This window comes from Teleopsis dalmanni, chromosome 2, assembly GCF_002237135.1.
Source record: "Teleopsis dalmanni isolate 2A chromosome 2, ASM223713v2, whole genome shotgun sequence".
Lineage (NCBI taxonomy): Eukaryota > Metazoa > Arthropoda > Insecta > Diptera > Diopsidae > Teleopsis > Teleopsis dalmanni.
This window is the reverse complement of record NC_051847.1, coordinates 33,605,050-33,628,466: the sequence shown is the minus strand read 5'-3', so window position 1 is coordinate 33,628,466 and position 23,417 is coordinate 33,605,050. Positions and strand designations below refer to the sequence as shown.

Sequence of the window (23,417 nt, the reverse complement as noted above, 5' to 3'; positions counted from 1 at the left end):
ACTGTTTTTCGAACTACGAATTCGAGACCTTTATCTTTTTCTAATTAAAGCCCTAACCTGATTGTTCAAACGAAATTATTTATCGAATTTCTTTTATCTGGAACTAAAAACTAATATCGAAAACATTTTACAGATACTGATATCATAATCTTTAATGATCTTTAAAAATATATCTATCAAACAATATGTTAATTTTGCATTAAACTATAATATTTTGCAATTATTTAATTGATGTATCTCAAGAGGAACCAGAAACTTCTATCAACTTACCTAGTTTCAAAAGAGCAAGTATGTATAAACAATAGATCTAATAGTTTAAATTTTTTAGCATTTGTTTATTGTAGAGAAACAAAGTTACCAAAATGTAGTGAAATCATTTACGAAGGACTGGAAGGAGTCACAAAGAGAATTACTCCGGATGATGAAGAAACAAGATGAAAAATTAATTGAAATGCAAAGCAAAAAACAGGAAGAAATGATGGATAAAAACTTAAAACGGTTGGAAACTGCTAAAATGATACAGGGATTTTTAAACGCAATTCAACCTATACAGTCTACAATGCCGTATATTTTTGAGGAACCTGCAACACACTCTATGGAGTCTTCATCCATCAATGTTTTTCATGTGTCTATTCCTAAAGTATCTACCTAGTTTCCTAGCCTAGTTTTGCAATAAGCAACAGCAACAATTTTGATATATTCCTTAAATCCTTTTATATGTTATATATGTACATAACAGAAATTGATATATGCAGGCCTATTCTGCAATCCGCGGACGGCAGAAAACTTTAACGCGGAATCAATTCCGTTTTTGATCGTAAACGGATTGCAGAACACGCTAGATAATTTATTTTTGTTTAAAATTTCACTTATTTTTTATCAGTTACTAAAGCTCTAGTGGTTGCACTCAAAACAATATTATCAGTAGTTTCCGAGCTTTTGAATTTCATAGCTTAACCCATGTAGTCGTATGTATTGTCGTAGGTTTTACAATTTTAGATGTTATAAATAAAGTGAATAAACTTTTGGTAAATATCATAGAAAGCGGTATAAAAGTTAGGTATTACGCTTGTCATGAAGTAGTAGCATTTCGAACACTATCGAGTCGATTTCGCGAAGACTACAACATTAGCTAAAAAAAAGAAATTCTGGCCTATTGTCTTGGCATTGTGACTTTTAAAAAAAATTTTCAACACCATATAAGTAAATTTTTATATTTATATAATATGTTGCTCACGAAAAATTGTTTTACTGTACTAAATTTGCGAAACTCCAGATGTTTGAGTCTATCCACCTTAAGACTAATCCAATCTACACAGCTGGTAAGTTCCTACACTATTATATTAACGGCTAATTGTAGCCACTTATATACGTTCAAAAAATGTAGACACTACAACAAGTTCAAGCAAGTGAAGCAAATTTAGACACTGATTTGGAATGGAGTCATGCTAAACCCTTTACTGAAATACCCACTAATGGAACCTTTAATAGCATAAGGGAATTAATGCCTGGTGGCAAACACTATAAGAAAAACTTTATTAAATATTTATCCGAATTAAAAGAAGACTACGGCGATGTATTTTTAATGCCTGCCATGCTTGGAAGAGAAGCAATTTTAATAACTCATAATCCTGAAGATTTTGAGCGTGTTTTTCGTAACGAAGGAATTTGGCCACTACGTCCTGGTTCAAAAGCACTGAGGTATCATAGAGAGAAGCACAGAGCGGACTTTTTTGAAAACATTGAAGGGCTTATATCTACGTAAGTTTAATCAAAAGTAATATATTTGAAATATGTATATGTTTTATATTATATTGTCTATTAAAATCATAGACAAGGAGAAAAATGGGGTAATTTTCGATCAGCAGTAAATCCAGTGTTAATGCAACCGAAAAATGTCAAATTGTATTTGCAAAAAATGTCACAGGTCAACTGTGATTTTGTTGATAGGTTTGTACTTGTGTTTTATTTTGTTAAAATTTTTTTGATTTGATTTGATTGGTAAAGAATTAAGGAAATAAGAGATCCTCGTACACTTGAAGTACCTGATAACTTTGAAGAAGAGATTAATCGTTGGACACTGGAATCAGTATCAATTGTTGCACTTGACAAGCAATTAGGTTTGCTAAAAGAAAATCGTGACAACAAAGAAGCCAAACAACTATTTAACAATCTTACCGAATTTTTCACGTTATCACTTGATCTGGAACTCAAGCCCCCAGTATGGAAGTTTGTACTAACACCAACAATGAAGGCTTATTTAAAATGTTTGGACAATATACAGAATGTTACCTTAAGTTATGTAAATGAGGCTATAGAACGTTTGGAAAAGGAGCACGAAGCAGGCATTGAAAAACCGGACAATCAAAAGAGTGTCATAGAAAAATTATTAAAAATCAATAAGAAACTTGCAACAGTAATGGCTATGGATATGTTAATGGCAGGAGTAGATACCGTAAGCATAGTTATTTTTCTATTTTTTTAAATATGTTCTAAAACTATGCTTTTTAAAGACATCGTCTGCTTTCACTGGTATTATGTTGTGCTTAGCAAAAAATCCAGAAAAGCAAGAGAAACTACGTGAAGAAATCTTGAAAATATTACCAGATAAGACCTCAGATTTTACTGATACCTCTTTAAAAAATATGCCATACTTACGTGCTTGCATTAAGGAATCGTTAAGATTATATCCTGTAGTTGAACTTAATGCTCGTACACCGCAAAGAGATGTAGTGCTGAGTGGATATCAAGTACCGAAAGGAACTCAAGTTTCTATGGTTTCAACAACTCTACGAAAAAATGAAAAGTATTATACGAAAGCTGAAGAATTTATCCCAGAACGTTGGCTAAGGCAAAACAAGGACTCTGAAAATCAATCTTCTAATGAATTGAAGGTCACAAATCCATTCATATATCTGCCATTCGGATTCGGTTCTAGAAGTTGCATTGGAAAGCGGGTAGTTGAAATGGAACTGGAGTTGGGCATAGCCAGAATTATTAGAAACTTTAAAGTGGAATTTAATCACCCAGTCGATGAAGCTTTCAAGGCCTTAATTATCAATGTACCAAATATACCATTAAAATTCAAATTTACAGATGTTTAGTGTTTGGAATTGAAATCATTGGTAAAAATTGTTATATCAAGTTTTTTTTTATTTTGTGATTTATTTATTTTTTAAAATAAAATATGTATTTATCAAAAGTTGTGTCCAAAATATCCAATTGTTTCTATTTACTCCTCCACTCCTTCAGTTTAGATACTATATATATAATTTTATCATCTTTTAAAGTAACAAATTATGTACGGAATTAGGAATAAATTTTTCTCTTATTTAATATCAAAAATAATGCTTTGTGTTATTATGCAAACTACTCTAGAATGTCTTACAAACCATAACAAATAGGTCAGACAGTGAATCACCTTATATATCTTCAGCTGAATTTATGAAAATGTATTAACATTTAGAAGTTGAATGTCATTATTTCCAAAAATCATTCTGTTTACTAACAAAATTTGCTTTGTTAACAAAACTTGATAAAGTTTATCAATTTTTTTGTTTATAATTTACTCATGAGGAGATCTATTGGAAATTTTACAAGTCATTCATAAACAAAAATTTAAGAGAAATATTGTCTACAATTTGAAACTGTGTGAAAAAGAGAGATAATATATAGAGAAAACAATAAAGTCATACAAATATATACTTAGTTAACAAAAGATAACGTAATTTTACTCTATCTGAAATGGATAAGTTTTGTTCATAATTGATCACACATTAATTGTTATTTTATCGCCACCAATCACAGTGCAGCAGTGATCATATTAAAATAGTAAGGTCTGAAATAATACCACAGAACTCCGATAATGATTGGCTAACAATGTCAGAGCTACAGTTCTTTGGAATATAGTAATGAAGAATTTCACAGGGAAGAACAAAATCATTGCAAACGTCACGAATCTCAAATATCAAAACTCTTTTTTACAATTGTATTTTTTATATGCTCCTAAAAAGAATAAAATCATTCTTAATATTAATTTTCTACAAAAATAATTACATAAAATAAAACGTATTAAATATATTAATTTCGATATATTTAGTATTTGCGAGTTGACCAAAAGGTCATTATTTTTGATGAGGTAATTCAAATGTTTCTGAGGCATTACAGTACCAGCTGCATGGATTTTATTTAATCTATATCTCATATTTCGACTTTATCTTTACTGCGCTATACTTCCAGAAATGTAATATTTATTTTCTCTATCATGTATTCCAAAAAAATCGTCACTACTTTTTCGCGCTATTTTTTAAAACTTTTAATGAGCAAAACTTTCTAAATGACACCAGTGAAAACATGAGGGATATTTACTCTGTCTTGCAAACTGATTGCAACGTGAACAAAAGGCACAGATTGCGCGAGTTTGCAATGGATAACAACAAACTTGCAATCTTGCTTGCAATCTTGATAAACCCATGCATATATGCTTGCAACGAAACAAAAAAGAAAATAAAAACTGTTTTGACATCTATTGTTCTCATATGTATGTGGTAGGCTGCAAAAACAGCTCCTTAATTTTGTTGTTGCAATTTTGACTTTGCAAGACAGAGGGAATATACCTATGGTAATAACAAAATTCCAAATTACTTGATATTGGGTGAAATCTTAGCTGTTTCTAATTATTATAAACTTTTGCTTAAAACTTAAATTTATAATATTAAGAAAAAGATTTATACAAATATATGAATAGAAATAAAAAATTGAATAATTGAACAAATATTACAAAAATTTTAATTTTACTAATTTTTTTTTTGTTATTATAAGACAAAGCAAATAAATACAAACTGAACACAAACTCCGTAGTTCTGACAGTAAAATTTTTTAAATTTATGAAAAAGAAAATAAAAAGGGGAGTTTAGATGATTGCCATTCAATCATTTTACCCATTACCGAGTTTTGTGTGAATATCCATATTGATGATAGCGGTTTTGACACCTAGACAAAGAACTTTTATCATTTACTTACAATGCTGCCAGCTTTTACAAAAATAAAAGTTTCTATAACACGCACCTAATAGTAGAGGGTAAACTTATATGTCATATGTTTGCTTTGTTTGTATTTATTGAATAGCAAAAATAATAATAAATTACAGAAAAAACTGAATATTTATTTAAACATTTTGTGTACAAAATGGAAAAATTAGAAGCACTTAAAATATCATCGATGCGGCCACGTACTAATATTCTTGACAAATCGCTGCCCAAGGGTAAGTCAGAAGTTTCACTTGGTATAGTGGCTTTGTTTTTCAGTGAAATCGTGCAGTACAGCCAAAAACTATGCTCAACAGTACCAGAATTGCAAACTAGGTCAGATATATTGATATTTTATTATCGTTAACATTTTCTATAAACATTTTAACAATTTATTTAAATTGTTAGATTACATGAGCTCGGTCAAGATGTTGGCACACGCATTATCGATTTATATTTCATACGAGAACGTAGCTGTAAGCGAGAGACCAAATTAACACAAATGCTATTGTTTGTTAAGACAACTGTTTGGAAAAATCTATTCGGCAAAGAAGCTGAAAAACTGGAGCATGCAAATGATGATGAGCGCACCTATTACATTATTGAAAAGGAACCATTAGTGAATACTTTCATTAGTGTACCTAAAGATAAAGGTTCATTGAATTGTGCGAACTTCACAGCCGGAATAATTGAAGCAGTCTTAACACATTCAGGTTTTGTGAGTATTTTTATTTTAATATTTTTAATAGACAGAAATATTTGTTTACAAAATAGTAGTGATAAAACTTAAAAGGTGTCCGAGATTCGAAAACCATTCGGAATTTAATTATAAAGGATGAAGTAATTGCCTTTAGCTATACTTTCTCAGTTGCTGTTGTACGTCGGGGAAGTCTACCGGTATAATCTATTTTGCAAATGTTAAACGGCACTTGGGTTTCAAAGTTGAAGAGTTGTTCCGCGACATAGGTCCGATCGCTTCTGAAATCATTGTTATTCTTTCTTTGATTTTTTCACTGAGTCGCTTTGAATTATATTACTTGGTAAAACAGATTTTACATATCGTGCATAATCGTTGATAAAAATTTATATATAGAATAAAAAGATTTGTATAACAACTCTTATTCCAAGAGCGGTCAAATCTTTATTTTTCGGATTTTACTGAGTTTTGTTCTTTCTTATTCGAGTTGATATCAATCAGTTCCGCAGCTCTTCTTTGTAAGTGAACCTAATTGTGTTTCACTTAGGATATGAGATGATTTTGATCTTTATGTGGGTTAAGTATCCAATTTATTTGTTAGTCTACATGACTCGGCATATCATTTGCAGATTAGCTTAGACAAATTTAAATTACATTTTATTAGTTTTTTATTTTATTAGTCTTATTAGAAATTATAACACGGCTTTCTAGAAGAACGTCATATTTAATAACATGGTGTATGCAATTTTTATTTGAAGTTTGTTGTTATTGTAACCTAAATAGAACCGTAAGGCCAACACATCATATAAGAATGACAAACATGCATAACAGGATAAAAAAGTTATAATTAGTTTAAGGAAATCATCAAGCTAAAGCAAGCTTCTCAGTGTTCAATCCAGTTTAAAAGAGATCCATTCCACAACTAACACCTAAGATAACTTCTCTAAGATTTTCTTTGACGGAGCTTTAACTACGACTAACATAGCTGCAAAGTTGATGGGCTTAAAATTATTAGAATATGTTAATGTCGCGGTATAGCTTATTCTTCTATCGGACACGATATTCAGCATTAACTGCTATAGTATCATAAAAACATGCGTTAATTTTATACGTAATACTTCAAATATTGTCCATCGTCTATGCCTTTAATAAATAATGTGAGGGAGGAAAGAATGTTTTTTTTTTAATTTTTATGTATATTGCTTTTCTTTGTTAGCAGCGTACCAACTTTCAATATAATTTGTATATATATCAGTATATATCATGTTTTAATATCTTTTATTTTTGTGTTACTTTATTAGTGCAACATTTCTTATAAATGAACAGCATCATTATTCAAATCGAAATACAGGTAGTGTAGTGAGCTTCAAATTTGGCAGGACACTAGTTTGATTCCTGATACATGCAGTTTAAAAAAATTGTATACGAATAATTAAATACAAGATTATTTCCAAGATCACTGATGATGGGTATTTGGCAATACTTGAAACAGTTGTATGGTCAGCCAAGAATTCAATTAATTAAAAATAATATAAAATGCATTTTTTTTGTTGCAATTCACTACTGTCCGAAAAACCTCATTTGTGTATTTCGAAACCTAATAGCTAATTTCATTAATTAATGTTTTAAAGTTAATATAATTGCAATAATATTTATTTCAATTTAACTAATTTCAGCCTTGCAAAGTCACCGCTCACTGGCACAAAGGCACAACTTATATGGTCAAATTTGAGGATTTTGTAATTGCACGCGACAAACAACTCGAAGACAAATGATTATATTATTTAAATAATTCATATATTTAAGTTCACACACTGTATTTAATAAACAAATTTCAAGAGACTTTAATTATTTGCAATTAAAATTATTTTAATATTGTTTACATGGTTCGTACTGCACATCTATACCAGTTTAGATAAATTTAAAATTACGATCCTTGTAAGCTACTTGGCCCGTGCGATATTTATGTTCCTTAGCATCACGATCAGACTTAAGCAACCAAGCATATAAGCAAATTGGTAAAACAACAAGAAACATGCCAGTTTTAAATGACTTAGGAGTTGGTTTAAAATGTTCTATATGCGAGACAGTCATAGCTTGAAAACGTGTGATGCCAGCATCGAACTAAACAAAATAAGAAATTTTTGCATATAAACACAATGATGACATAACATAAAGCCCATAGAAAAACTTACTATAATACCACCTTCCTTCGTGCCATGACGATAAGGATTTGACATTTGTTTTATATATTCCTTACGAAGCTTCAACGTATTTTCATGTTTTTGTGTCAATCTTGCTTTTTCCGCATCGCTTAAATGGGCCGACATTTTTACGTTTTTGGTTCGCCAAATTAAATGGTATAGAAATAATGCAGCACCAATAACAAAATGTCAAATTAATGACATTTGATGTTGAATAAGTATTGCAGACAAACGTCAAAATTCTACATCATATAAAAACTTGGCAGCACTAAAGATTGTACTAGTCAGCAACTTTTCTTTTTAAAAATTTCTTTAATATCAAATTATGAACAATAATTTTATGCTTTTATTTAAGTGCAAATTGTTTACGTAAATTATTAAAATTAAAAGTTTTTAATTATGTTATTAATGGTTTGTATTTTTACCAGATTCAAAGCAGATTAGCACTGAAGAAATTGTGAAATGACTGAAAATTTGAAAAAGATGTATATTGATGTCACCGTGTGTCTTAATTACACGCTGTCACAGCATTTGGACCTATTTGCATTCCCATCTTTTTAAAATTCACTTAACATAAGACAAATCAAGAAGGTTAACCATGCGTAATATACACGCTAATTAGCGTAACATAATAACTGAAGCTGATTATCTATCCATCTAATATATCCAACGCTAATTAGCAGTATCTTTTGGACGACAATTTTTTGTATCGAACATTTTTTAGTGATAAGGCTTATACTTTGCTTGATGGATATGTTAACAACTAAAATTGTCACATCTCATGTCACCGCCACATGATTTCCAACTTATTTTGGTGTCCATTGCGAAAGATGCCATACTATATGTCTTGATTATTTTTTTGGGTGTTATGTAAAGGAATATGTGGAAAACATTTGTCAAGTTAAAGCCAAACTATTGCCAATATGCGTCGATAAATGATCAAAATTAGCTCTAAAGGGCACAATACTCAATAATTCTGTTTATAAAATGAGGTAATTGGTTAGTAGTTAGATTAGATTAGATTTTAAGCCAGTTGGGAACTTGTCACCACGTCATGGCAACCTTTGAGGATTATTGTGACACACCCACTTTAGTTCCATAGACGAGTAGCAGTTTATCATTATGTTCTTAGTCATTATGTTCTTTGGAGAGATGTTGCCTAATTCCGTTATAAATGGGTAGGCAATTGATAAGTACCGAAGTCTGAGTGTAGCGAGACTATTACAGTGACACAGAATGTCTTCTGCTGTTTATTTTTCTTCGCTACAAAGTCTGCAGTTATCGTCTCTTGTAATACCTAGGTTCGATAGATGGTTATGTACTCCGCAATGTTCAGTGGGAAACTCTCTGACATTAGAAGCTCCCTAGTTCTTTTTAAAAAAATGTATTTTTTTATACAATTTTTTTATTTAAATCAATATTTCAACTATATTCTATATTCATCTTCAGGGAACTAATATGAAGTACATCTTCTTTAGTAACCTCAAGCTGACTGAAAAATTTCGTTAAAATATTGATTTAAATAAAAAAAGTTCTTTAAAAAGTCTATTATTTAACTATTAATCATTTAGTCCGTTTTAAAAACAAATTTGACTGAAAGGGTGACTGAAAAATTTCGTTAAAATATTGGTTTATATAAAAAAAATTCTTTAATTAACAATATATTTTTAAAAACTCTATTATTTAGCTATTGATCATTTAGTCTGTTTCAAAAACAAAATTTTTATTAATTAATAATAAAGTAATTAAATAATTCGAACTATTTTGCACTTTCACTTCTTAATTCTACCTACTTTTCAATTCTAGTTATAATAAACATTCATGCATTTGCGAATAATCTCTCTATACCTTTACAACCCCTTGCTTCCCACTTCGCTTAGTATGTAATTACCAACTATCTAGCAACAAATAAAATTAAAATTTTATAGTGTTAAAGTGTGGCCTTAAGCATTCAGCTAACACGCGTGAATCACTTACATTGTAAACAAGGGAGAGAGTACAGTACGAATATTGAATATTTTCCCGGGACTCAGTTAAGGAGCATGTGCAGGGAGCACAAGTGTATGATGAGCACAAAAATGCGTTGTTAGTGAAATTTGACTTGGCGCACAATTGATAACATAGCAACAAAATCACCACCCACTGGCTTAAAGGCACCACAGTAGCATTAATACAGCTGTGGTAGGTAGTGTATGAGAAATGGGGTGGTTTCGTATTCGTATGCTTAATTTAAGCAACTCACGGTGAGTTACTCACCTTAAAGCAGTCAACAAACAAGTAAATCGGCAAAACGATGTTGCCGCATACGATGTCGTACGCATGTGCAACAAACTGAAATGCGCAGTTTATACGTGCTTTTGTTGTGTTTATTAAAAAAAAAATAAATGTTATTTATTGTTTTCCAACACAAAAGCCACCCTCCGTAAATGTCACTTAAGTAGAGAGAGTCACTAGAAATGAATAAATGCAGCTTGAATAGCAAAATACAAGCAACACGAACTTATCGATTCGAATGCATTGTGGTGAATTATGACGCATATATAGAAGATACACACATCGTAATATATACATATATATGCATTTCTTAGAAAATAATTATTGCAAGCATTTAAGCGTTAAAAATTATTGGAAAAATTTTTAAAAAATATTTGTGGTTTATTAATAATTAATACTGGTTTACATTAATTATTATAACCTAAATTAACTGACCGTACACAGATATTATGACTTTAAATTTCGTTCAGAGACGTTTGTATTTTAACCTGAAATACATACTCTCTCTCTTATACATTATTTTCATTATTATTACATTATTATAAATACAATTAATACATTATTATGCATATGTCTACATTATTTTCCAATTTTCATTTATTCCTGCTTTAATTATCATTACATTTTAGTGCTGCATGGTGTTTGTATAGTGTTTACCCTATAATGATTGTAACCAAGGATATTGAAACCGAAAAGGTCTGTCAATAGATTCATTAAAATGTTTAAAAAAATATTTTGTTCCAAATCAAAATACACTAAAAACACACCAATTGAATATTCTTGTTAAATAAATAATCCTATAGGGCGAAAAATGTTTTTTAAACCAAATTTATTTATTTTCCTTATTTGGAACAATTTATTCTTTTTAATTCGCCGCCTTTAAGTGTTCACCAAAAGAGTTCACTGTGGTATTATTTTATTTATGGTCCTTAGTAAAAATATTCTCCTTATTTGGAACCTGCTTTAGGCAATCTTCCATGAGGAACGAATAAAACTTAGCAGAATATTAATTTTTACCGTAGTATTATTTAAATTACGGTTCTTAATAGAAACATTAACCTCATTCCTTTTGAGTGAGTCTTCTCTGTTGAACGAACAAAAATTGCCAGCGAAAATTGTTCACTGCAGTGATATTTCATTTAGGGTTCTAAATAAAAGTATTATAGATACTTCTTTAGAGTAATTGAACTTATTCCGCCAAATTTTGCTGTTGAGCGAACAAAAGTTCACTGGTGAAAAGTGTTCGCTTAAAGACATTTCACTGTAGTGATATTTCATATACGTATCTTAATAAAAATATTCGCATTTAGAATAATTTATTCCTTTTGAGTTAGTCTTCCATGTTGAGTGAAGAAAAGCTCGCTGTCACAAAAGTGTTTCACTATAGTGATATTTCATTTACGATCCTTACTAAACACATATACGACAGTTAATAGTTTTAAAAGTAATAATTTTATATAATTTTATTTTAATAGTTAATTACAATATTAAAATTTGATTTTAAAATTTATTTAATTTTGTATATACTTTCGAAATTTATAATCAAAACACAAATATATTTAAAATTTTGTACACCATAATTGCGTTGGTATTTGGAAATAAACTCTGGGTCTTTTTCACTCCATTTTTCTTAAATGTTCGATTTTTTAGTCTTCTATAAACTATTTCGATACTTCACTCTTCTTTAAGACCGCCTTTTGGACTGTCAATAATTAACAGTAGGATGATAATATATGTAAACACAAAGTACAAAGTGGTTCATACTTTGGAACTACATTACAAATTTTTGTCGATTTTTGCTCCAATATCTTTTAAATTAAAATTAACAGAATCATTACAATCATTATAATTTCTATTCATTATATATATTTGTTTTGTATATGGACCTTCATAAGTCATCAATCCAGTCATAAAAGCTGTTCAAATTAATAGATCCGAAAAACTTGAAAAAAAATATATATCTGAAGAACAGGTTCTGTAAGATTTTATATACATTATATATAAATATATAAATAGTTTGTGTCAATACATACATCATTCTCATTAGATGTTTAGTTGGACCCCTTAGGTTGTCAAAATTTTAAACATTTTTTTTTTGATTTAGTTATTGGCGACGAACTGTTTATACTATATTAGGGGAATACATTCCCAACGCTTCGTCCAATAAACAAACTGACGTGAAGAAGCATTAAAGGAATTCTATGTAACAACTGGTATTTAATAGTTGCTGGGTTCCGTGGGTCATCTTTGTTTTTATTATCGGCACCGAGGCTAGACGGAAAGTTAACATTGGATGTATCCTGTTTGTCTTCGTCATACTGACCGATATTAGGTTGAACTGAGTTCATTGCATCCAAGTGCTGTTTAGTGTCATTTTTGGTACCAACATTGGGCTGAATTTCTTGATTATCATGAAAGTCATTACCGTCACTGTCGACATTGGACTGGAAATGTTCTGTTTCAGTCTCCAGTGTAGTTTTATAATTAACACCAACAACCGACCTATCAGTTGCAGTGTCCTTTTTGTGATTGTTAGGACCGACACAGGATTGTAGTGAAGACATTGATTTATTGTCTATGACAATGGACTCTAAGTGAGCTATTTTTATCTCCTTTTCAGATTTGTCATGTACACAATCACTACACTCTTTTTTGCTATCATTATTGACCACAATATTTGACTGAAATATACCTAGTGTTTCATATTCTTCAGTAACGTTGCCGGTACACATGTTGGACTTCAAATGAACATTATTATTGGCAATTGTACTACTCTTATAATTTATTATTGCCTTAACTATGTTGTTACTGGATTTAGAGCCGACAATATATTGATACTTAATTTCTTCCGTGTGTTTTTGTTTTTCATTTTCGGCATCGAAATTAGTACTGACATCATTATCCCATAAGTTACTTAGAGTAGACTCAGGCTTCTGCTTCGAATAATTTACTTGATAGTCATCAAAATAACGTCGTAAATTATTTTCATTATTGAATCGTGTGTTTATATCAACCCAGATTGGCATTATGCATTCGCCAAATTTGTATATAGACCTCTCTGGAATCAAATTATGTTTTTCCTCTATTTTATTTATGTGACTCCAAATTTTTAACTGCTTATTATTTTGATTCTTTTTTTTAAGCATATAAGCGATTTTATTAAGCCAAATTAAACTACCCATAATTTTGCAAATAAAAAGTTAGAAATAAATAATTTAAAAATTTTTTTGAATATTTTAGAATTTTAATTTTTTTTTCTGAAAACATAAAATTTATAACAACTCATATCAAAATAAATTTTAAATTAAAATGTAACGTTCCAAACTTTTACTGATTATATTATGTATATAGTTTTTTTAATGATTTTATGGCCTACTTTATAATATTATGTACTAAAATCAATTTATATTCTTGATCAGCTTGTCAAGCAGTATAGATTGAACGCCCATGTTTTTTTTTTGCACCATCACTTCCTCAAAAAATCTTCGTGAATTCTCCATTATTCATTCTGATAAGCATTTGTATTGAACCAAAGGTATTGGTTTTGTAGATCTTTTACTAGGCTATGATAATTTGCATTCTCCATAGATTAAAGATTTGTGTTATATCTTTTGTCTTTGTCTGTTTTTTGTTTGTTGGTAATTTAATCGCTTATTAATAGTATTATAGGGATGTGATTTGACATAAGGACTTCTAATGATATATTCATTAGATCTCATGAATATAGACATATAAAAGTTCTAATAAATTTAGTTCAATATGTTTAATACCTAATCGGTTTAGTAACAGACAAGATGTGTAGTTATATCTTTTGTCTTTGTCTGTTTTTTTTTGTATGTTGGTAATCGCTTGTTGACAGTATTATACGGATGTGACTTGGTACAAGAATTTCTTATTAACATAGATCTCATGCATATAGACATATGAAAATTTTAAAAAATTTTGTTTATTGTGTTTAATACCTAATGGGCTTAATAGCAGACTAAGTATAAGGGATAGTGATCGAACAGATAGCAATTCTGTTCGATCAAGAAAACTTTTCAAAACTATGGGTGACTATACAAAACCCATACCCATTCAAAATATATTAATTCTGGTACATTTCAACCTTAAACACAGATCGAAAAATATACAATGACAGATTTCTAAGGCAAACATCGCTAGGTTCAATAATTCTGCATAATTAAGAGAACTGTCCAAAAACTAAGCACTAGCAACATTTAATCATTAAGTAAGTAGTCTGTTTCTGAGAGTGTCCGATTAATGGTACTTTTACTGTATATAAAGAATATGCAATTATACAGGAAGCATGTGTTAGGTACAGAAACTACGCGCAGTTTTGTTTGTTGGCTTGACTAGAACTGAATTCACCTAAATCAAGATAATTATGCTGAGATTTGCATTCTTGAGATAAGTGTGGTGGTGTTTGTCGTATCTAAGTTGATTTCTATAAGTGGAATCGTAAGCGCAACATTGTTCATCAAGTAAACAAAGAATGCTGTGTGTAGCTTGGCTACGGCGATTATAGCTGAATCAGCATAAACAGTAAGTTAACTCCAGTGCACCTAGAAGTATATAAACAGGAAGCTTTACTTTGTGTGTGGAATAAATTTCTAAACAAAAACTGTAATGTTTCATTTGTCTTTTATTTTGTTTAATACAAAGTGAGATAAAACTTATGCTAACCAATATGTGGAAAAAATCCACGTAGCACATGGAATTAATACACCTATTTGTGTTAAAAATATTGAAGCTTCGATAAACCCAACGTTACTTTTCTAATTATTGCAGGTTTATCAGACAGTCCAAAAATAAACTTAAAAATTTTTACGTTTGTATTGACCGGTCTCTGTAGATTGAATAATCACCTATCGAAGTTAGGAATTCCATCAACTCAAACTGCAGATACTGTAGAGAAGAGAGAGAAAATGTATACCATGTGCTTGGGAAATGCCCGGTACTTATACACAAATGGAAGAAATATCTAGGAAGGTATTTAATGGATCATAAGAAACCAAGATTAGGAGAAGTACGCTCTATACTGCATTTCGTTAAAGAAATCGGACTTGGAGAAACACTCTAATTCGACTAAAGCGCCCAATAGATCTTTTAGGTGGTTATTCTTTTTTAATAATAACCAATAATAAAGTATAACATAACTTAAGAAGGGAAGACATTATAGTTAAAACTTTATAATAACTTAAGTATGACTTAAATGAGCAATATTATGGATTTAAGCATTACTTAAGTCAGCCACAAAACCGCCAGTGTATAGTGTAATTTTAATTTATTTCTTTTATTTTTTAATTTCATATGTTTTGACATATTAAAATTTAATAAAATTCTGAGCTGCAGCATGATTTTAAATAATGTTAGTATTATTTACTTATTAGCTATTTCCTTTGCGCTAATGTCATTATGAAATGTAATCAAACTTAAGTCTCAACATTCGTTACTTATCTTAAGTCATACTTAAGTTGTGGCTGTGAAATCTGCTGTAATTATATAATAAGAATTTTTTGCTTTTAGCGTTCCGTACATATAGAGTTTTGCACCATTAGGCCTTACCTACCACATTTAGGTAGTTATTTTTTATTTTATTGGACCCTCTTTGCCCAGTGTGATGGGTAAAAAGCAGAAAACGCACTTACTCTGTATATAATAAGAATTTGTGGCGTCCTTATCCCTTTTTTGTGGACTTAGTAATTAAAATTTAATTAAATTAAATTTTTAATTTTTAAGATTTAAATTTGGGTTCAAATTTGGCAGGACCCGAGTTCGATTCCTGGTACTTGCAGTCTCAAAAAATTATTTACGAATAATTAAATACAAGAATTAATTCCAAGAACACTTATAATGGGTATTTGGGAATACTCGAAATAGTTGTATGGTCAGCCAAAAATTCAATTAATTAAAATTAAATAAAATGAATTTTTGTTGTTGTAGTTCACTACTGTTCGAAAAACCTATGATTTATGATTTAAAATCATAAATTAAAATCTGATATACTATGACACTTTATGCGTATGAACCTATCTATAAATGTATGTATATATGGACACGTACTAATAAGTTCACTTCTAGTAAGACTTAATAAATTTGAGATTAATCAATATTTTTACACCGTCGCGACGTATAAGTTGCAGCTATAATAGGCATAGGTTTCCAGAGCGCATGTCATCATGTGCCACAAGGAGTAAAGCAATATAAATCAAAAAAAAAAAAAAACAGATTTGCTTTGACTTAAGTTTCATAGAGTTTTTTAGCTCAATGTTCACCCGCTTAAATGTAGTCGTATCCGAGCCATCGTCGTGCTGGGAACCTGTACGTACGAAAGCGGAAACTGCAGTCACACACAAGCAAGTCGCCGCAATAACAACAAAGCTCGTGAGTGGCACGCGAGGGAGAGTGAATAAGTTTTGGTGGCAAAATAAACCACCTTGTCAGGCGAACTTGCCTACCACTTTGGGTTGCTGGTGGTGTTGTCTTGCCAAACGAATTGTTTCATTGACTTAGGGGTTGCTTGCTTTGTGCATCGCCCACGGAGTTGCGCCGTAGTTCATGTGAAATAAAATTCTGGTCCTCAGTACACAGTTGACATTCGACGGAGTGAAGTGAGTTTTAAAAGTGCGGAAGATTTTTAAAATAAAATCAGATTTTTATTATTATTAAATAATTATTATACATTAAATAAGCTATCAACAATTCACAATAAAAAAAAAGAATTTAATTATACTTAAAGAAAAAATAAATCGAGTTTTTCGTAAGCCGAGTGTGTGTATTTTTTTATCAGTAACGGGAAAAGATTGCAACAACAAAATTAAAAAAAATAAAAAAATGACTACAAAATCAAGCGCACGTACCAAAACGAAGCGTCGCGCTGGTGTGCCGTGGGTTTCCCATAATCGTGTGCTCAACAGCACTAATCTGCAAGTGAAGAAAAATGGCAATTACGGACGAAATCCAAATTTTGACACCGATGAAACCAAGTTGCTAATACAATTGTGGGGCGATCCTAAGATACAACGCACTCTGATAACGACACATAAGAAACATGTTGTTATCTGTCAACTGGCGACGAAGATGCAAGAGTATGGTTATTATCGCTCGCCAGAGGAGATAACAACACGCATCAAGAATTTGAAATGTTTCTACAATCGCTTAAAAAAGGATGTTGAATCTGGTTTAACCACAAATAACGAGCCCACATGGAAGCATTTCTCTGAAATGGATGCCATTATGACGCGTCCCATATTCAGTGTACGACCAAATGAAGTGCCAGCACCGTCACTTAAATATCAATTAGAGAAAGCGCGGGAAGAACGTGAAGAACGGCGAAAGAAAATTTTGGCTGAAGGTATATAAAAAAAAATATTTATATATATATATATATGTTTTTAAAATGTTAAAAACTTTTCAAAAAACAGAAACATTTAAATTTATTTATTCTAAATATTTTTTTAATATTCTATTTCATCCATAACGTTTAAACAATTAAATATCTTCCGGATCTTAAAGAAGATTTATAAAATATGCGTTAAAAATATACTTTTGCGTAATACTCAAATCTACTGCATGTATTTATGAAATAAAATTGGTCAAAATTTGTAAAAACTGTAAACATCGTAGGTATAGTAGTACATTTGTTCTCCAAATCTTAATTATTTATCCTCTTGAAACTAACTTAGTTCATAGTTCGAGACGACCACATAAGTCCCATAAGTGATACTTTTAAGTTGGAACTTCGCTAACTAATAATTAAAGACAGTTGCATGGGAACTATAACTTATACTTTATAGCTGAAATTTGCTGAGCTTATAGTTTATGACAGCTACATGAGTCCCATAAACTATATTTTGCCTGTTTTGTCTTTACAGTTGAATATTGTTAAAGAATTAAAGTCCAATAAATGATTTTGCTTAATTGGAATTCGCTTATTTCATAGATGAAGACAGTTTACTTGGAACTCCCTTACTTCTTAGTTTAAGATAGCTACATAAGTTCTACTAGCTATTTTCTGTCAGCAGTCCTAACAGAGGTATTCTTTGGCAGCGGTCTTTACAGTTGATTATAGTTGAAGAACTAAAGTCCAATAAACGATTTTGGTTAATTGGAATTCGCTTATCTCGTAACTGAAGACAGTTTACTTGGAACTCCCTTACTTCTCAGTTCAAGTTAGCTACATAAGTGCTACTAGAGACAGTTTCATAAATCTTGTGTTTTTCTGCTCAGTGGAATTCCCTTACTTCTTAGTTCAAGTTAGCTACATGAGTCTTATTAGTTATTTTCTGTCAGCAGTTCTTACAGTGAAACACAGTTGAAGAAACAAAGTCCTATAAGTCAATCAGGTTAGATGAAACTTCCTATACATTATTTTTGGTGAACCGATTTTCCTTACCTTATAGTTGAAGACAGCTGCATGAGTACTACAAGATATTAAATAGAAATTCCATCAGGTCATACTTGAACGCAGTTACATGAATCCTATATGTTTTTCTTCTTAACTGAACTTGGTTCGGGCATAGTGTCACATAGTTACATGTGTACTTTAACTTATACTTGTATGTTGGAACTCCACTAGGCCATAGTTGAGGATGGCTACATGAATCCTTTATGTATTTCTTGTTAATTGGAACTGGGTCAATTCATACTTAAGTCATGAGTCCTATAAGTAGTTTTCTGTTAGCAGTCTTTACATTTGAAAGCAGTACTTATGATGTACTATAGGAATTCTTGTTAGTTGGAACTCAACTAGCTCATAGTTGAGCTAGTCCTGCAAATTGTTTTCTGTTAGCAGTACTATAAGTTGTTCTTGTTTGTTGGAATTCCATTAGTTTAAAGTTGAAGAAATCTACATATAATTAAAAGTTTACTTCAATGTGTAAATAACTTTACACATCAAAGTTATTTGATGAAGGATCTATCTACAACATCTATCTATAAAGACAAGCAAAAAAAATTAATTTTAAAATATGTTTGATACGAACCTGTAACAACGCGGTTTCTTGACCATCATTCAGTTGACTTCTGTCGACAAAAATTATTTTTCAAAGTTCTCAATAACCATGAGATTCTTAGTAGTATTTCTCATTATTTCGTTATTTCGTATGTCAAGTAGTTTACACATAGTAGAGGCATCAGCATTTCTCTCAAATAAGTAATCAATTCTTCATAGTTAATATGTGAACCATACAACATCTATATTATTATGCGTTTATTGATGATTTCAGTACAATCCTTATAAGCACAAGATATGAATAATGATTTTTAAGAAGAAATATTATTCTTACCTCTTAGCAGTTTAAAACCTTTACTTTTGATCTTAATAATATTAAAAGATTGGCACTTCACGTATTTATGGTACCATTTTTATATCTTGTTATTTTTTGTTATATCCGGTTATTCTTGAATTCACAGTCTTAAGAACTAGTCGTAGAGTTAAAAAGAACATCTAGTTTCTTCATTATGTTTTGTTTTCAATACAAAATAAATCGATAGTGGCGTTTTCTTTATCCGTGTTTGAATTAACAACAGCTCAAAATATCTATATATCGAAATGTATTCACATCTTTTTCTAGCTTCTTTTGATTCATTTTGATACAAATTAATCAATAACTTGAATCGTCTTAATATTATACTTCTCAACTGTTCTTAAGATTTCTGCATGTTTTTTGAACTGTGCACAGGTCAAGACATTACAATTTTTGAATAGTATATGCAAATCCAATCCAGAAGCCTTCAGTATACATTTGTTTATTGGTTGCTAAGACCTGATGCTCTTAATCAGGTTTGTTTTAAATTAGTTCATAAGTGCCTTCACTTTCTTACTTAGATTTGAAATGATATATATAAAGTAATATATATTTCTTAGTAACTCTTCCTAGTGGATTTTTTTGACAAATATGAACTCATACAAAGACTTCTGAATATGGATTGTAACTTATGTTTTTTATGTTGTTTATGTTTTGTTTGTGTTGTTATTACAGAGATCCTCAGGTGTGAGAATATCGATAACAACATTTTCATTTTCGTTCAATTCTATGGTATCATCAGTTGGTGGTTCAGTTATTTTATCAAGTGTACCACTCCTAGGTAGATTGTGTTGGTAAACAGAATGGACCATTATTTTAGTTGCATTAGAGTAAAATCCTGGAGGTATGTGAGTATTGATTATTCTATATCCTTCATTTCGTCTGATTGCACCTATACATTCATAATACGGAAGCACATTTATTTGTATTCTACCTTCAGAATTTGTGCTTACTAATATCCCATACCAATATTTTGATACTCTATTATCGGAGGGTATGATAATATTAACAATTGGATAATGTTTATTCCAACAGATATGATAATTCGATGGCACAAACAATCCATCAAACATACTGGAACTGTTATAAATTGGATCAATATTTATGTAACACATTCCTTCATTAGTGATTTTTAAAAACGAATAATGCCATCTTTTGTTTTCTACAAAATGTTCGAGATGATCCTGTTCCTTTGGTTCGGGTATGGCCGGAGCAGTATTTATTTCCAATGCACCCTCAGCATCTCTTGTGACAAATAAAAAGTTATAGGTATTATGTTTCTTATTTTCAAAAGAATTTACTATAGATGTACTGAGATTGATTCGTGGTCTTCCTGTATACCACTTGATCTTCAAATCGGTATGTACTAGCAATCCCATAATTGTACTTAAGTTGGATATGGGCGGATTAATATATATTGCAAATGTACCGATATCAGTTGCGATCATAAACCAATTTCTATATTTATTATTCTCAGAACGTGTATTGATATTCATGTAACAGTTTTCTTCTTCCTTCCATGCAACCGCGGTATCAACCGGTACATTAGATTTTTCAAGATTACTCCATTTGCCCAAAAACGTCAATTTGCTAATTATATCGTTATCAATTAGCTCGACCAAGAAGTTTAAGCTAGATTCTTCGTTTTCGGAAACATCTATATGAGGTATATGGGTATTAATATTCTGGAAATTCTTGCTTTTATTGTAGGCTTTAGATGATTTAAATAATTTTTTAAATGTACTGATGTAATCAGATGGTTTGGTTGGAAGATCATTGATTGGTATAAGAAATTCTCTGCTCCAACTCACTATGTCATCATCAAGCGCACTCATATCAGTTATTTGGATATTGTATTGGGTAACATTTATGAATGGTTCAATTGATTTTTCATCCTTCCTATAATTGTTAATGGCCAGCTCATTTGTGTTTGATGTATTGTCATTATTTGGTATGAAATTTAAATCATATTTATCATTATTGGAAGTATATATATCAGATATATGGTTATTAATGGTATTCTGAATTATATGATTGATATCGATAACAATTTCACAATTCTTATTTGTATTTAATGTGCCGTCATCATTTGCTAAGGTTTGCAAAACGCATTTATCATTGTTGGAACTATCAATATCCGGTATATGGGCATTAATGATATTCTGATTTAAGTTATTAATATTGACAGCATTTGTGGATAGTTCAGTTGATTCATCATTCTTGTTTGTCTTCAATGTACCTTCATCATTTGCTAAGGTTTGCATTTTATCATTTTTGTAAGAATCCATATCAGGTATATGGGCATTAATGATATTCTGATTTAAATGATTAATATCGACTACATTTGTGAATGGTTCAGTTGATTCATCATTCTTGTTTGTCTTCAATGTACCTTCATCAATTGCTAAGTTTTGCAACCCATATTTATCACTATTGGAAGTATCGATATCAGTTATATGGGTATTTATAATATTCTGATTTAAGTTATTATTATCGCAAACATTTGTAGATGGTATGATTGATGTATCGTTCTTCTTTGTGTTCAATGTACCGTCGTCATTTGGTATGGATTGTAAATCACATTTGTTATTATTGGAAGCATCAATAACAGATATATGGGTAGTAACGATATTTTGCTTTTCATTTGTAGAATCAGTGTTATTGGATGGCACAATCAATTCAGTTACTTTATTACCTTCATACTCATCCACTTTTAGCGCTTCCTTGTCATCTTTTCCATCACTTTTCTCTCTGGTACCCTGTTCTACTTCATTCGTGGTGTTTGAATGTTTGGAATAACTTCTGTTCAATAAAGCATTAGAACATAACGATTTAATTAAATTAGAGTTTTTCTGATCGTGTTCACCACATGAAATAGTTCTATTTTGAATTACGTTAGGTCTAATCACAGCAACTTTTAAACTATTTCGCAGTAAATTTGAGGACCTACCGATATTTTTAGATAAACGGAGTAGAATATTCATTCTATGAATTTGTATTATTTGTATCTTAAAATATTAAGAAAAAATATAATTGTCAAAAATTTTTCTCTCTCATAAAATTTGTAACAATATTTAATCGAATAATTTTTTATGAAAATATTTAAGGAATATTTCATTATAGATTTATTTATTTGAATTATTTGCTTACTTTGTTACATTAAAACTACACAGTTTTGAACTCCATATTTTATTGTTTTTCAATCGTAGATAAATGACATATCTGATCATCGACCAAAATGACTATACAGTCGGACAAAAATTGCTATTGTCTACCTATTTCACTAACACTAACTAGATACAATTATAATTATCACATATATTGAATTTCTTTTTATCTGTGCTCTTAATATATATAATCTAATTTTTTCTAATTTTAGGTGGCACTTTATCGGATAGTGATGATGGAGTAGAGGACTTACTGGCTGTGCAAGTGAGCCAAACTACAAGCCAGTCAAAAACTGAAATCGATGATGGCATAATACCAGATGTAGAAGTAGATATTGATATGTCAGAAGAAGCATTTGCAGCTATTGCCAATGCAGCTAAAAATCCAAAAACTAAAAAACGAAAGCTATCAAAAGCCAGTGAAGGTAGTTTGGCTGCAGAGAGTGATTTTGAAGGTGAACCCGAAGTAGAAACTGAAGAAACTGGTGATCTACATATAAAAGAAGAATTACAAAATAATGATAACAGTTTTTCTGAGACGGGGACAGAGAGAAAAATTTCAACCGATATGTTAACTATTAAGAGTACCGCTCTAATGAATAGTCCAAAAGAATTCTATAATGATACACAAGCTGGGTTAATGGTACCCAAAGAAGAGCCCATTGATGTTGACGCTGATGAGAATTCAGTAGATAAAACCACGTAAGTACACATATATAATTATACATAATATAAAA

General features: G+C 30.5%; 6 protein-coding genes across 10 annotated transcripts in view; 3 read left to right on the top strand and 3 right to left on the bottom strand.

Annotated features, from left to right (window-relative positions):
- Positions 1-1,096: 1,096 nt before the first annotated feature.
- Positions 1,097-3,140, top strand: LOC119678220 (probable cytochrome P450 12a4, mitochondrial). Its single transcript, XM_038089932.1, has 5 exons — positions 1,097-1,322; positions 1,388-1,761; positions 1,834-1,950; positions 2,008-2,455; positions 2,514-3,140. Exons 1-5 carry the CDS (start codon positions 1,227-1,229, stop codon positions 3,102-3,104), a joined length of 1,626 nt encoding a protein of 541 aa, XP_037945860.1. The 5' UTR covers positions 1,097-1,226; the 3' UTR covers positions 3,105-3,140.
- A 1,963-nt stretch (positions 3,141-5,103) lies between these two features.
- On the top strand, positions 5,104-7,522 carry LOC119678222 (trafficking protein particle complex subunit 5). Its single transcript, XM_038089937.1, has 3 exons — positions 5,104-5,363; positions 5,436-5,745; positions 7,401-7,522. The coding sequence occupies exons 1-3, from the start codon at positions 5,188-5,190 to the stop codon at positions 7,497-7,499; spliced, it is 585 nt and encodes a 194-aa protein (XP_037945865.1). The 5' UTR covers positions 5,104-5,187; the 3' UTR covers positions 7,500-7,522.
- Positions 7,523-7,543: 21 nt separating this feature from the next.
- Positions 7,544-8,121, bottom strand: LOC119678224. The gene is made up of 2 exons (XM_038089938.1): positions 7,920-8,121; positions 7,544-7,848 (listed from the first exon to the last, which is right to left on the bottom strand). Exons 1-2 carry the CDS (start codon positions 8,052-8,054, stop codon positions 7,636-7,638), a joined length of 348 nt encoding a protein of 115 aa, XP_037945866.1. The 5' UTR covers positions 8,055-8,121; the 3' UTR covers positions 7,544-7,635.
- Positions 8,122-11,748: 3,627 nt separating this feature from the next.
- Positions 11,749-13,434, bottom strand: LOC119678221. 4 transcript variants are annotated; one of them, XM_038089934.1, is made up of 3 exons: positions 12,236-13,434; positions 12,089-12,177; positions 11,750-12,010 (listed from the first exon to the last, which is right to left on the bottom strand). In XM_038089934.1, the coding sequence occupies exon 1, from the start codon at positions 13,382-13,384 to the stop codon at positions 12,335-12,337; it is 1,050 nt and encodes a 349-aa protein (XP_037945862.1). In that variant the 5' UTR covers positions 13,385-13,434; the 3' UTR covers positions 11,750-12,010; positions 12,089-12,177; positions 12,236-12,334. The 4 variants fall into 4 exon arrangements, with proteins under 4 accessions (XP_037945861.1, XP_037945863.1, XP_037945864.1 ...); XM_038089933.1 differs by having other exon boundaries at positions 11,749-12,177; XM_038089935.1 differs by having other exon boundaries at positions 11,749-12,163.
- Positions 13,435-17,008: 3,574 nt separating this feature from the next.
- The window catches only part of LOC119678698 (putative uncharacterized protein DDB_G0271606), an 8,536-nt gene continuing 2,127 nt past the window's right edge, over positions 17,009-23,417 (top strand). Inside the window, exons 1-2 of the mRNA XM_038090684.1 lie at positions 17,009-17,559; positions 22,893-23,382. Of these exons, the coding sequence (XP_037946612.1) occupies positions 17,040-17,559; positions 22,893-23,382 (1,010 nt within the window). The 5' untranslated portion in view covers positions 17,009-17,039. The remainder of the gene's footprint in view (positions 17,560-22,892; positions 23,383-23,417) is intronic.
- On the bottom strand, positions 17,712-22,523 carry LOC119678697 (protein PF14_0175-like). Of its 2 annotated transcripts, XM_038090683.1 has the most exons (3): positions 19,493-22,523; positions 18,601-19,350; positions 17,712-18,535 (listed from the first exon to the last, which is right to left on the bottom strand). In XM_038090683.1, exon 1 carries the CDS (start codon positions 22,495-22,497, stop codon positions 20,161-20,163), a length of 2,337 nt encoding a protein of 778 aa, XP_037946611.1. In that variant the 5' UTR covers positions 22,498-22,523; the 3' UTR covers positions 17,712-18,535; positions 18,601-19,350; positions 19,493-20,160. The 2 variants fall into 2 exon arrangements, with proteins under 2 accessions (XP_037946611.1, XP_037946610.1); XM_038090682.1 differs by lacking the exons at positions 17,712-18,535; positions 18,601-19,350 and adding an exon at positions 19,420-19,439.